At 42.4% G+C, this 12,414-nt stretch overlaps 1 protein-coding gene across 25 annotated transcripts in view; it reads right to left on the bottom strand.

Moving 5' to 3' along the window:
• Window positions 1–12,414, bottom strand: part of OBSCN (obscurin, cytoskeletal calmodulin and titin-interacting RhoGEF) — a 1,809,553-nt gene that overhangs the window by 67,339 nt on the left and 1,729,800 nt on the right. For all 25 annotated transcript variants that reach the window (XM_085628811.1, XM_085628818.1, XM_085628815.1 and 22 more), the window contains 2 exons: window positions 11,685–11,924; window positions 4,518–4,741 (listed from right to left, as the gene is read on the bottom strand). In XM_085628811.1, the coding sequence (XP_085484937.1) occupies window positions 4,518–4,741; window positions 11,685–11,924 (464 nt within the window). The remainder of the gene's footprint in view (window positions 1–4,517; window positions 4,742–11,684; window positions 11,925–12,414) is intronic.

Below are 12,414 nucleotides of genomic sequence, written 5' to 3'. Positions count from 1 at the left end.
GCCCCTGAGGGTAACATCATGTCCCCTGACCAGAAAACCCAGTTAGCGTCATTACTGGACCGTTTCCCTGGTCTCTTCTCCACCACCGGAGTTGAGTTCCCTAACCCACCATGACATTGTTTCCCTGGACGACAGGGTAGTGAAGCTAAAACCATACCGAATCCCCGAAGCGAGAAGAGAAGCGGTAGAGAAAGAGGTCACAGACATGTTGCAGGCGAACATAATAGAACCCTCCACAAGCAATTGGTGTTCACCAATAGTACTTGTACCGAAACCCGACGGAAGTTTACGTTTCTGTATGGATTTTCGTCAAGTAAACAGTGTCACTAAATTCGACTCCTATCCGATGCCTCGAATAGATGAACTAATCGAGAAAGTAGGAAATGCCAAATACTTGACAACCCTTGATCTGACTAAGGGTCATTGGCAGATACCCCTAACACCCCAAGCCAAAGAGAAAACAGCCTTTTCAACGCCATCAGGGCTCTATCAATTCCGGGTGCTCCCTTTTGGCCTCCACGGGGCACCCGCGACATTTCAACGTCTCATGGATCGTGTGCTGAAACCACATACAGGTTACGCAGCCGCGTATTTGGACGATATAGTCATCTTCAGCCCAACTTGGACAGATCATCTGAAACATCTAGCAGAAGTGTTTTCAGCCATTCAGGACGCCGGGCTAAAGATAAACCCAAAGAAGTCTCTGCTAGTTACGGATACAATCCAATACCTCCGATATACGATAAAAGGGGGTCTGATAAAACCACAGGTAACGAAAATAGAAGCCATAAAATCCCTTCCTCAACCCAAAACCAAAAGGGATGTCCGCTCCTTTCTCGGGTTCCTTGGGTACTACAGAAGGTTCGTCCCTAACTTCTCTACCCTGGCAAGCCCCCTTACGGATCTGCTTACTAAGACATATCCCTCACGAATACAAACCTGGACAGAGGTACAGGAACGCAGCTACCAAGCTCTCAAAGAGGCCATCTGCACAGCTCCTGTGTTACGCTGCCCAGACTTCAGCAAACACTTCGTCCTACAAACTGATGCATCCGGTATTGGCCTGGGGGCTGTGCTACAGCAGCCGGACTCACGGGGGGATCTCAAACCGACCCTCTATATCAGTAGGAAATTGTTTCCTAGGGAGTGTCATTATTCAACCATAGAGAAAGAGTGCTTGGCAATAAAATGGGCAGTAGAAGCGCTACAATACTATCTACTAGGGCGCCGCTTCACCATACTCACCGATCATGCACCCCTAACCTGGCTTGTGAAACACAAGGATTCCAATCAACGCATACTCAGGTGGTTCATGTCCCTACAACCTTTTTCTTTTCAGACATTTTATATACCTGGCGCTAGACAAGGCTGGCCGACTACCTGTCCCGGAATCCCTCCACTGAATGGCCCCAACGTCCATTCCTAGCGGGGGACATCTGTGAGCCCGAGCACGAGACAAACCGGAAGTGGAACAGGACTGTGCCGCTGGGCTCCGCTCAGGAAGCGGGAGACGGTCTAGCCTTGATGCCGACCTTGGAGGAGGAGCCAGCAAAGGAAGAGGAAGCGGGACGATTCAAAAGAAAAGAAACGGACGAGGGAGAGAGTCGGAGGCGAGGAGTAGCGGGAGGAGCAACGACAAGCAGAGGAGTAGAGACGAACGGAGGAGCAGCGACGAGCAGAGGAGTAGCGACGAACGGAGGAGCAGCGGCGAACGGAGGAGGACAACGAGCGAGAGGAGAGGAAGAGAGCGACGAGTCGGAGGACGACGGATCCGGACGTAACATCGAGGTCCTTACTACGAACAAACCCGGTGGGCTGCAGGGAGGAGAAAACACCCCGGGTCCCAGCGCCGCGGTCCGTGGAACGGGCCGTGGCTCGAGGCAAGTGGCTCTTCGGGGACCTTTTGGGTGGGGGCGGTGGGGAGGCTGTGAGGGGCCGTGAAACACCAGGAAAGGGTGAAAACCTCCCGCACTCCCCTCCCTACACGTTCCCTTGGTGATGGTAGCACCGTAAACCCCCACGAGTAGCAGTGACTCAGACCTGTTTCTTTTTCTTTTCTTTTTTTTCCTCCCTTCAAACCCCGAGTATATCAAGACTGAGGACCCTGAAAAAGAGAAGGCGATACAACTCACTGTAGCAAACTGCACCTGAAGAAAGGAATCTCGGAAAGAGACTGTTTTGTTTTGTTCTAACTGCAACATATAGAAGACTCTCTCATACTTAAGCTTGGTTCTTCTGTGACAACTCGTCCAAAAGTGTTAAATAAAAATCAGAGTCAAAACCTATATAGTGGTATAGACGGCTTATTGCTGACCCAAAACCCCCCAGATTACCACAGTATGGTTGTCATGTAACTCCTACATCTTGTAGTTCTCTGTCCTATGCAACATTTCCTATACAGTGATTTATGCATGTATGATTGATTGTCTCTGTGCAATATGTGTGATGTAAAGTGCTCTGACACCCTCCACTGTATTAGGTGCATTTAATTTGTTTTATAGCACCACTGGGAGAGTGGTTATGGAGACTTGAGGGGCACTGTTAAAGGGTGATAATGTTAGTTGGCGCCCTCCATGGACCACCTACGCCACGGATTCCCTCACTATCGCACAGGGTGACATCTAACTAAACCGGCCTTACTAGTAACCGTTTCTGATTGCAGTTGACAGCTGCTGAAGTCAAAGAGGTATGAAGCACTCCCATTATCAGGGAGCAAAAGGTCTGATAGTGTGCGGAGGTGTGACTTCTGCAATAGGATGGCTAGAGGGCTGTAGGTACAGATGCCCTGCTTCAAAGAGACCACCACCTAAGAGGCAAATGTGAGTCACACCTTAGCTTGCCTGCTCTTTTGTGTAGGTACACAGGCTGGCATCTCCTCCAGAGGGTGAAAACCTTTGCAGAACTGGTTTTCCAGGTGGAGTGGCTTATTATCGTGGACACACATGAGGGGTGTGCCCAACGCTCTGTCACAGGGAAGGAGCATCCTCACATCTTGGATTTGGCTAGAAAGATGCACTGTGGAATGGTTTAGTGTTAACCCCCAGGAAATTAAGCAAAATTAGGTATATTTGCCCCATGGGAATCCTAGAGCCATTGGCCAGTGCATCCTCCCCAACCATAAACTAAAAATAACAAAGACCCTGGCTGGCTTCCATCCTTAAAATACCTACTGGGATCTGAGAGAACAGAAGAAAGACTGCACCTACTGAGTCAAGACAGGACTTCAGAAGAAGGTCCGCTCCTACTGATAAACCCATGGAGAGAGACTCCAAGGGCTGGACCTGCTTCCACTTGTGCCAAGGACCAGTGGCAGCTTTTGTGTCCCTTAGTCTTTGCAAGGGCAAGTTGGCTAGCCTCCTGCTAAGGAAGCCCTGCACCTTTGAAGTGCCCGGCTGACCAGTAGACAGTGGACTTGCCCTGGATCCACTGGTGTAGCAGGTAGATCCAGCCCCACCCCACATCCCAAAAGGCCCCCAACAGGTCCTGGGGCCTTGGCTAGTGCTACAGTGCACTCTTTTTTCACCATAGAGCTGCAACTTTGTCCTCAGAAGCCAATGTCTTTGTTTTGTGCTGACAAATATGAGGCTCACAGACTACAGCTACTTGTTGGTTCATTGGATGTTGATGAATTGGTGAAGTCCATGGGTCCAGTAAAGCCTTGGTTCTTAAAAGCGTACGTGAATACCAAAGTCAGACTCAAGCAGCAGAGGGCCCTGCAGACCGCAAAGAAACCTTGCTGGTTCTGGTTCTCTTCAACTAAGTGCAAAGGCAAAACTTGACCAAGACCATTCCAGTGCCCACATCAGACTCCAACTTCCATCGCATTTGGTCTGAACCTTTGATTTTGCCCTGGACCGTAGAGCTTGAGGCTCATAGACTACTGCTAGGAGTGAAAAGTAATAGTTTACAAAACTTTTGGAAACTTCTACAGTTTTTAGAGTGAAAAGTGATGGTTTTTGCAAGATTTTCCTAAATCATCTGCTTTTTGTTAGTTTGGTGTCTATATGAAGATAAAAATATGCTCTATTTTTATAAATTGGAGTGTGGTATTCATTGTGTCATGTTTCTTACTTATTGGCTGCTTTGGTACTGATAAATGCTTTACATTTGTTTTCTTTTGAGTTAAGCCTGATAGCTCAACCCAGGCAGACACATAGCAAAGGTTTGATTACACTACCTCTAAATGGATCCACAAGTCATCACACGAGGTAGACACACCCATGAGGCTACAATTCGCTACAAATAGGTCATCATATTATTGACGATGCAGATGTAGCCTCCCACCTGATTTTCTAAAAATAAATAGATATTTTAATTTCAACAACTTATCTCTGTGGTTTCCTGAAATTCGCAGCTATGGAATACAGTTATGCCCAGCATTTTAACATAACTAACAAGAGATAAAAAGGAAGGATTTGTTCTTCATTGACATTGCCGGTACTAGCTATTTACAGACAGCTTCTGACAAAAGAGACTGTCTCTAAACTGAACTGAAGGGTTCTTTACTCAGTACGTACCCATGTTTTCAATGAAGTCCTTTTGTATTTCTGCTGTTATGACCTGGTCTTGGGTGTAGACTTGCGCACTTCCAAAGTCTAAAAGTTTGAGCAGTTTGTGCTCTGTCACAATAGTATTTTCAGATTTTACATCCAGGTGAAGAATGCGGCTGGCATGAAGGAACTCCACTGCACTCAGCATCTGCCAAAGGTAGTCTCTTACTTCCAACTCTGAATAGGATGGTCTAGTAAAAAAATGTATAGAAACATTACATGAGGTAATAGTATACAGTTAAATATGTAGGACATTGATCACTGACCCAACAGTTATATATAAAAAAGTTCTGTTATTTTACAAATTTTTTAACCCTTCTTCCTGCATCCTATTCAGTGCTTCAGTCTAAAAATAGGTTGTAGGGATTCTCAAATGAGAGTTATGCTATAAGTGAGGGTTAGCACACTGTCTCCCTGCTCTGAGGAGGGAATGCGGTCCACTGGAGCATTGAATACAGGGCCAGATGTACGACCCTGTTTTGTATGCGCAAACAGGTTTGCAACCCTTTTGCGCATACAAAATCTAATAGGGACATGTACAATCCCTATTTAGAGAGTCACAATTTTTTAGCGACTCGCTAAATAGTAATTGCGAGTTGCTATTAGGAAGGGCCATTCCACGGGCGTCCCTTCCTAATAGCGAGTCAGAGGCCTGTGTAAGAATGTTTTGCGCAATTTACTGCTCTCTTCAAGAGGGTAGTAAAGCACTCACAAATGGGAAGGGGTCCCCAGGGGACCTCGACCCCTTTGGGTAGGCAGGGGAAAATATTTTTTAGGGGCAGGCAGTGGTCCCAGGGACCACTACCCTCCCTTAAAAAATGAAACGAAAACGTTTCATTTTTCTTTTTTTGAATGCATCACGTTTTCCTTTCAGGAAAATGTGCTGCATTAGAAAAAAAAAATGCTTTCTTTAAAAGCAGTCCCAGATATGGCGGTCTGATGAGCCCAGCAGGCCACCAAACTTGGGAGGGCCAGCCATTCCAAATGGAGTCGTAAATTGAAAGTGCCTCATTAATATGCATGAGGCATGCAATTTGCGACCCCATTAGGAATTGCTAACTGTGTCTTAGACACTGTTGTACATGGCATTTAGCAACTCGCAAGATGCTAAATGACATGGTTGTACATCTGACCCATAGTGTCTATAGTGTCTAGACTTCTCAGGTGGGAGTGTGGTATGGAATTGAATGATGGGATCCTCCTGCAACATTTAATGATAGCCCCCTAAAAATTCATTTAGGCTGACTGCACATGAGGTGTACAAAGAAAAGGTACAAGGGTTAGACACTTAGGTAACTGAATAAGTCTTATAGGAGGGAGTTGTGTGGATGTTGAGGGAACACGGGGTGATAATGCAATATATTGTATGTCTGTGTCTTTTATTTGCAATATATTGTCATATGGAACAGAGGAGAGCTAATCTGTAAAGTGTGATATTTCTTCAAAGAGAGCACATGCAGTTTTAAAAACCTTTACTAACGAACAAAATACACCAAAGGCAAAACTTCAATCATGGCCTGCCACTTTTTATAGTTTTTCAATTCAATTATATTAATTAGACATTCGGGAATAATCGCCCATGGAAAATATCCCATAGAGCTCTATTTTACTATTGATGAAGTTATTAGCACAATTGACGTGACTAAGGGTGGCAAGGTTCCCGGCCCAGATGGCGTGCCAATAGATCTTTTTAAATCAAATTTGCCCTTATGAGGTCCATTACTAACGCAGGTATTATATACCTGTTGCTCGACAGGATTAATTTAGACCTGGTCAGAGTCAATAATAGTACCTATTTTTAAAAAGGGCGACCGACAGAATCCAGCATGTTACTGTCCAATATCCTTATTGGATTTCTTGGTAAAGGTAGCAGGGCAGGTTGTCCTAAATCGGATCCAAGATTGGGCAGAAGATAAAAGCATCCTCTCAGATGTACAATTTGGTTTTAGACAAGGTTTAAGCACAGTGGAGCAAGGCCCTAATCTTAATATTCTGCCAGGGAAATATATGCTGTCCAAACAAGGTAGGCTTTATCTTGCATTCGTTCATCTCACAGCCGCTTTCGACTGTGTAATACACAGTAAACTTTGTTTTTTTCTAACGGACATGGGGGTGGATGCTCTGCTGATCCAGTTGCTGAGGCAGCTGTACAGTGGTGCGACAGCAACGGTCCATTATGGAATCAAGGGGGAAAGCACTGCACTGTTTGACATGGACAGGAAGGTTAGATAGGGCTACGTCCTGGCACCGTTTTTGTTTACACTGTACAAAAATGTATTGGAACAGGTGATGGTGTAGAAGTGGCACAAATAAATAAGTGTCCTATAGCCACCCTTCTGTACGTGGACGATGCAGTGCTGATGGCCCGAACACAACTGGGTCCCCAAAAGGCACTCATTAGTTACACTGAGTAAATGGATAAGCTGGGCCTGAGACTTAATACATTGAAAACCTTTATAATGAAGTGCAGGAAGGGTAGGTCTAAAGGGAGGAGCATTTCTATTGGTAATAACAAGGTAGAATCGACCAAGACATTTCCATATTTAGGAATTTTAATTGATTATAAGGGGACACGGTATCAGGCGGTCAAAAACAGGAGCTTACTTTTTATAAAAACAACTGCAGCATTGGCCAATTTTGCAAGGAAATTGGGCAGAAGCCCACCAACAGTGCTCCTGCAAATCTATCAGGCGAAATGCATCAGTAGAGCTATCTATGGCGCTGGTGTGTAGGGTATCCGAGATACTGAAGTTATACAGCAGGTGGAAAATACCTTCTTAAGATTCCTTTTGGCGGTCCCTGGCAGTACTTCCACTTATAACTGCCTTGCTGAATTAGGTATTCCGTATAATTCCGAAGTACAATCTTGTGGCAAAGGATCTGGACTTCCCCTAAAACTAGTTTTAATCACAATATTTTAAGTGACAGCATAAAGCTGGACTGGGCTACTGAGATCCCCTGGTTAAAATACATTAAACATGTTATAATACTCGGGGTAACGGAGATCATACATAACTCTCCAGGTTCCATAAATTCTGTTTGCAGGAAAGATTGTAAAAGAACTTGCTATTTGCCTCCAGGTGTAACTAAACCGTCGGTACAATCGCACCGACTGACATTGACCGCTTACAGTATTCAGCCATAAAGAACGCTTTAAGTGGTTACGACCGATTTGTCCTGACCTGTTTCAGATTTGGGATTTTCCATTGCTTAATAGGCTTCCCAGAAATAAATAACTGGTCGAATAAGTTATGTAGCTGTCCATGCGATAAACAGTCCCAGCATCGACAATCCATGTAGTTTTATTTTGTACATTTTATAAAATGCAAAGAAGAAGATGGATCCTACAATTTAAAGATTAGGGGGATTCTTACAATGTAGACCAGCTTTTTTATCTCTGCAATTTTTAGAAAATGAATGTTTTATAAACGCAATTGCCTCCTTTTTAAAAAGTACTGTGAAATTCAGAAAAACTATTTCTGTATAAAAATAACTGGGTTTTTGTAACTGAAACTATTTGGTGAATCTAAACTTTGAGATATTGGATAATCTGTCACTATTGCTATGGAGTGTATTTTTTAAAATGTGTTGGTGTTTTTTATTTTTATTGTCTGTTTTTATGATTTTCTCACAAAAATCGAATAAAGCTTGTTTTGATTTGATGTGAAAAACTATAAAAAACAAATATCTAGTTTTTCAACCTGTAGATGGCCTTTAATGCAAAAGGTAAGGGATCTCACTACAGAATTAGAGACCATAACCTATAGGCAGAGTTTGCATTCAGTTTGTCTTTATCTCGTGTATTTAAATTTAGAAACATAAACGCCACCAAAAACAACAACTTCATATTGGTTACATAGGACACTTCTGGTTCAATGCACATTGTTCACAGGGGTGTGTAAACTTGTTTTCCCCACAACCTATGCAAACTTTCCAGAGAACACCTCAGAGGATACAAAGTTGCTCTCTATAACACAAATTGTCACAAAAAATATTTGTACACAAATGTGTTATAGATATCTTTATGTAACATAAAATAAATGGTGTAATAGATACATATTTTCAGAAAACAGTCTGAGGTTACAGGCAAGCCCAAGTGTTCCAACAAAGGATCAGGCAATCTGGTTTTTTCAGGATATTCTATGTGTTTTTATGCAGCCTTATCATTTCTCCAAGGCCACTAAACATAATGATACTAAAGAAAATAGACACGTATGCTTGTCACTTCCTGCACACACTGAAGTATCTTGGGGAATCCAATGGCCCAGGTTTGGGCCCTCTGACACTCTGAAAAGATGCCGCTGAAAGATCTAAAGTCCATATTCAGATCCATAAACCATAACATTTCACTGGTACAGGGATAGTTGTAGGAACTAAAAGGAAAAGTGGAGCAGACAGAGAGGAAAGTCCAAGGTTTGTATTTGAAAGTGTTGATTTGGAAACCCAGGTTTGCTTGCACGTCTCAATCAGTCATTCAAAAACTGTGCAATCAATTTTGCCTTGGGCTGCAATGTTTGAGGAATCTGGCTAGAGCATCAAAGATTAGAATTCTGGGGTATAGTATTTGCTGAGGGAGAGGATGCCAAAACCCTTATGCTTTGATTTATAAGGTAAGATGTCCTGGGTGATGAATCGGAAATGTATTTGGAGATTCATAAAACATTCAGGGTTTTTATTTGGAAACCATGGGTGCTGGAATGATAAGGTCATGAGGCGACAACTATAAAAAGTGGCTGGTACACATGTAGTGTGGAGAAAAAAGGACTTATTTTTCAGAGATTGTATGATCCACATTTTTTCTGATTTTAATAGTGCAAATTCGGGTAGGGGAGAGGCTCGGGTTATCTAAATGTTAATTGGACAGTGAGACGGGGGTTGTTTTTTGTTCATACATTACACATTCTCAGTGTCATATGGAAGGTAAAAGACATATTCATAATCAGCACAAAAATTTCTGGATAGCAGAAGAACTTTGAGAGGTGACAGTGCTTCTAAGGGCTTGACTATTTGTTTACCAGATTGTCTTGTTTGATTTCGACCCACTTTTAGTCACAGGATTAGAGGAGTTATGTTAAGATGTTGCATATAATTTTTTCCTTTCTTGCCGAGTTCCTCTCCTTTTACTTCCATTCCCTTTCACCCATTTTTATCCTGCATCTTGTTGGAGTGTGGTGTCCTACGTTATATAATAGTGTGTGTTAGTTCAATTGTACGCTTCTCTAAAACTTGGTCAATTATAAGCTGAAGTCAATACAAAAAGTTCACAGTTATATGTGTAATGCACAAAAAGTACAAATTACTTACCTTCAGTAATGCTGGTTCTGGTGGATACTCTATCTAACCGCAGATTCTTAACCTTCTGAATATCCCATGCACCAGATTAGATATGGAAAACTCAAAAGCAGTGCTACTGTGTGCCAGTAGGTGGTGCCATGCGTCACTTGCCATGCGTTACACTTTGGACCAACAATAAGAGCTGCATATTAACGCTACCCACACGCACGTACATCAGTTTCTTTTCTAGCTTACGCATGCCCGCATACACAGAGTCCATCAGCGAATTGGAAGAACCAGTGAGCAGATTCCTGAGTTGGGACCTTTGGAGATAAATGTGTGCACAAAAGACATTGAGTTCTATGTGAATTTTCTTGCAAGGGCTGGATGGAATAAATGAGGAGGAAAAAGAATGATTGTGAAAAATGAAATGCCAGGTAGCCACGTACTACAGGTCGCCTGAACAGTATAGAATGTATATAGGTATTTAACCAAGCTTTAGGGGGCATTATGTTGCAAAAATCCACTTTTTTCAAGGTTTTCTTGAATAGGGTGAGTCCCAATATTCCTGGAAAATGTAAGGCTTGCCTGTTAGTTCAGGACTTCTGAATTGTGATCCAATTTATGTTAAAAATGTTGAGCAACAACACTTCTGAACCCCCTAAACCGGTCAGGGTTACATGCTTTGAGCACTTTGGTCGATTTGGGGAAAATATTTATGTCCCACTAATTTATAAAGTTCTCCAGGTCCAAATGTTTGTTACCTTATTTATATATCAACTGACAAAGAGAAGGAGCAAATCCATGCATCTGAGAATGTGTGAACTGCTCCTGTTTACAGGACGGTTTAAATATTGTCTGGAAATACAGAAAAAGGAGCATTCTCTGATCCTCACTTGAAATTCTGTACCTCAAGTTGCAGATAACTTTAGACAAATGGGTGATAGCTGTTCTTCATCAACCTGAGATTAATGAAATGAGTGTTTAGTACATTTGATTTGACTCATTGTTCAGTTATAGTTAGCGTCATGGAACTTTCAGAATATGCCCAAATCTTGATGCAGATAACCTGCTGTGTTGCCAAGCAAACTATCTATCTATCTATCTATCTATCTATCTATCTATCTATCTATCTATCTATCTATCTATCTATCTATCTATCTATCTATCTATCTCTATCTATCTACCAATGCATCCTGTAACAAAAGCACTGGGGACCAAAGACCACAGGCAAATAGTGGGCACCGATATATAATAATGCATAATTACACAGCAAATTCACTGATCTGTCTTACTAGTGTTACTTTAATAGTACAAACCGTGCAAAACTACTTTGAGCCCATATTTGGGTCTTGCTATTTACAGGAATTGCATTTTTCTCTACTGTAAGATTGCCTTTGTTTATATAAATATTATAAGGAAAGACGATGCCAGCATAACAGCTGCATTCATAGATCAATACGTTTTGGTGTATGCCTTAGTCAGAAAACAGTGAATTGTACAGTCTCGAGACACTTGGAGAGAAACTAATGAATGCGAAAGTGTGGCTGGTACTTTTGAGAAATGTATGAGTAAGAATAATGCAGCTTGGTTTACAAGAGAAAGTGGTGAATAAATAATACTGAGACAGAAAAAGGTACTGAAAACGAAGTAAATGAAAATAATGTAAACATGAGCTGTGGAGTCATTGTGCAAATGTTTTCAGAAACATTTCTTGAACAGTAGAAGGCAGGTATTTCCCATTAACATCTAGATTAAGTAGCTTGTTAAACTTTACCAAGAGGCACATGCCATCTAATGTCTGCTGTCATAAAAAAGTTGCCACTTTTCAAAACAACTCATGCACCATTTTTGTTTTACCCTTGTGCCAAGCACTGCAGCAGTTCCAGCCCTTCGCAGAGCTCCAAGATAAGCACCAAGTGCCGGGGGCTGACATAGGCGGCGTGAAGCTGGACAATGTTGGTGTGGTGGAGCTTCTTCAGGATGTGATATTCCATCACCTTGGATTGCTTGTTCTCCCGGGTGTATGGGATCATTTTTGCAGCCAAGAGTCTCCCACTTGACTTCTCCCAGCACTTCCTGACAGTGCTAAAGCGACCTCTGCAGCAAAATATGAAGAAACCATAGACTAATGGTGAAAGCATGTTATTATTGTCTTTGTACCAGTTATCACATCTTGTACACTCTACAAACACTCTATAAACATACTTATTTACACTATTAACAGGAGTCGAAGATGCTAAAATGAATGGTGTTCATTTGAAAAACTTAAGGAGGAATTGACCTACGCCCACCCTAAAGGCTTGCGGATTTGGGAAGTGTAAGTTGATAAATGAATATTGATCATTGATCATAAAAAGGTGGGTAACTATATCACTCTGGATCATCCTCCTTGACTTGCTATAGACGCATGATCTATACTAACAAATAGGTTACTTAACTTCGGAAACAATATTTCTGATGGACACATAATGTTCCGGCTGATTTTCACCCTATGAATTATCTTTGAGGCTTCAAATTGAGAGGCCCCCACTGCACCTAGGGGAGGGGGGCGCTTAGTGGCATTTCGTGCGAGAGGCCACAGAGAGGC

This window comes from Triturus cristatus, chromosome 10 (genome assembly GCF_964204655.1).
Source record: "Triturus cristatus chromosome 10, aTriCri1.1, whole genome shotgun sequence".
In the NCBI taxonomy this organism is placed as follows: Eukaryota; Metazoa; Chordata; class Amphibia; order Caudata; family Salamandridae; genus Triturus; species Triturus cristatus.
Note: the sequence above shows the minus strand (reverse complement) of the source record. Positions and strands in the feature narration are given on the sequence as shown.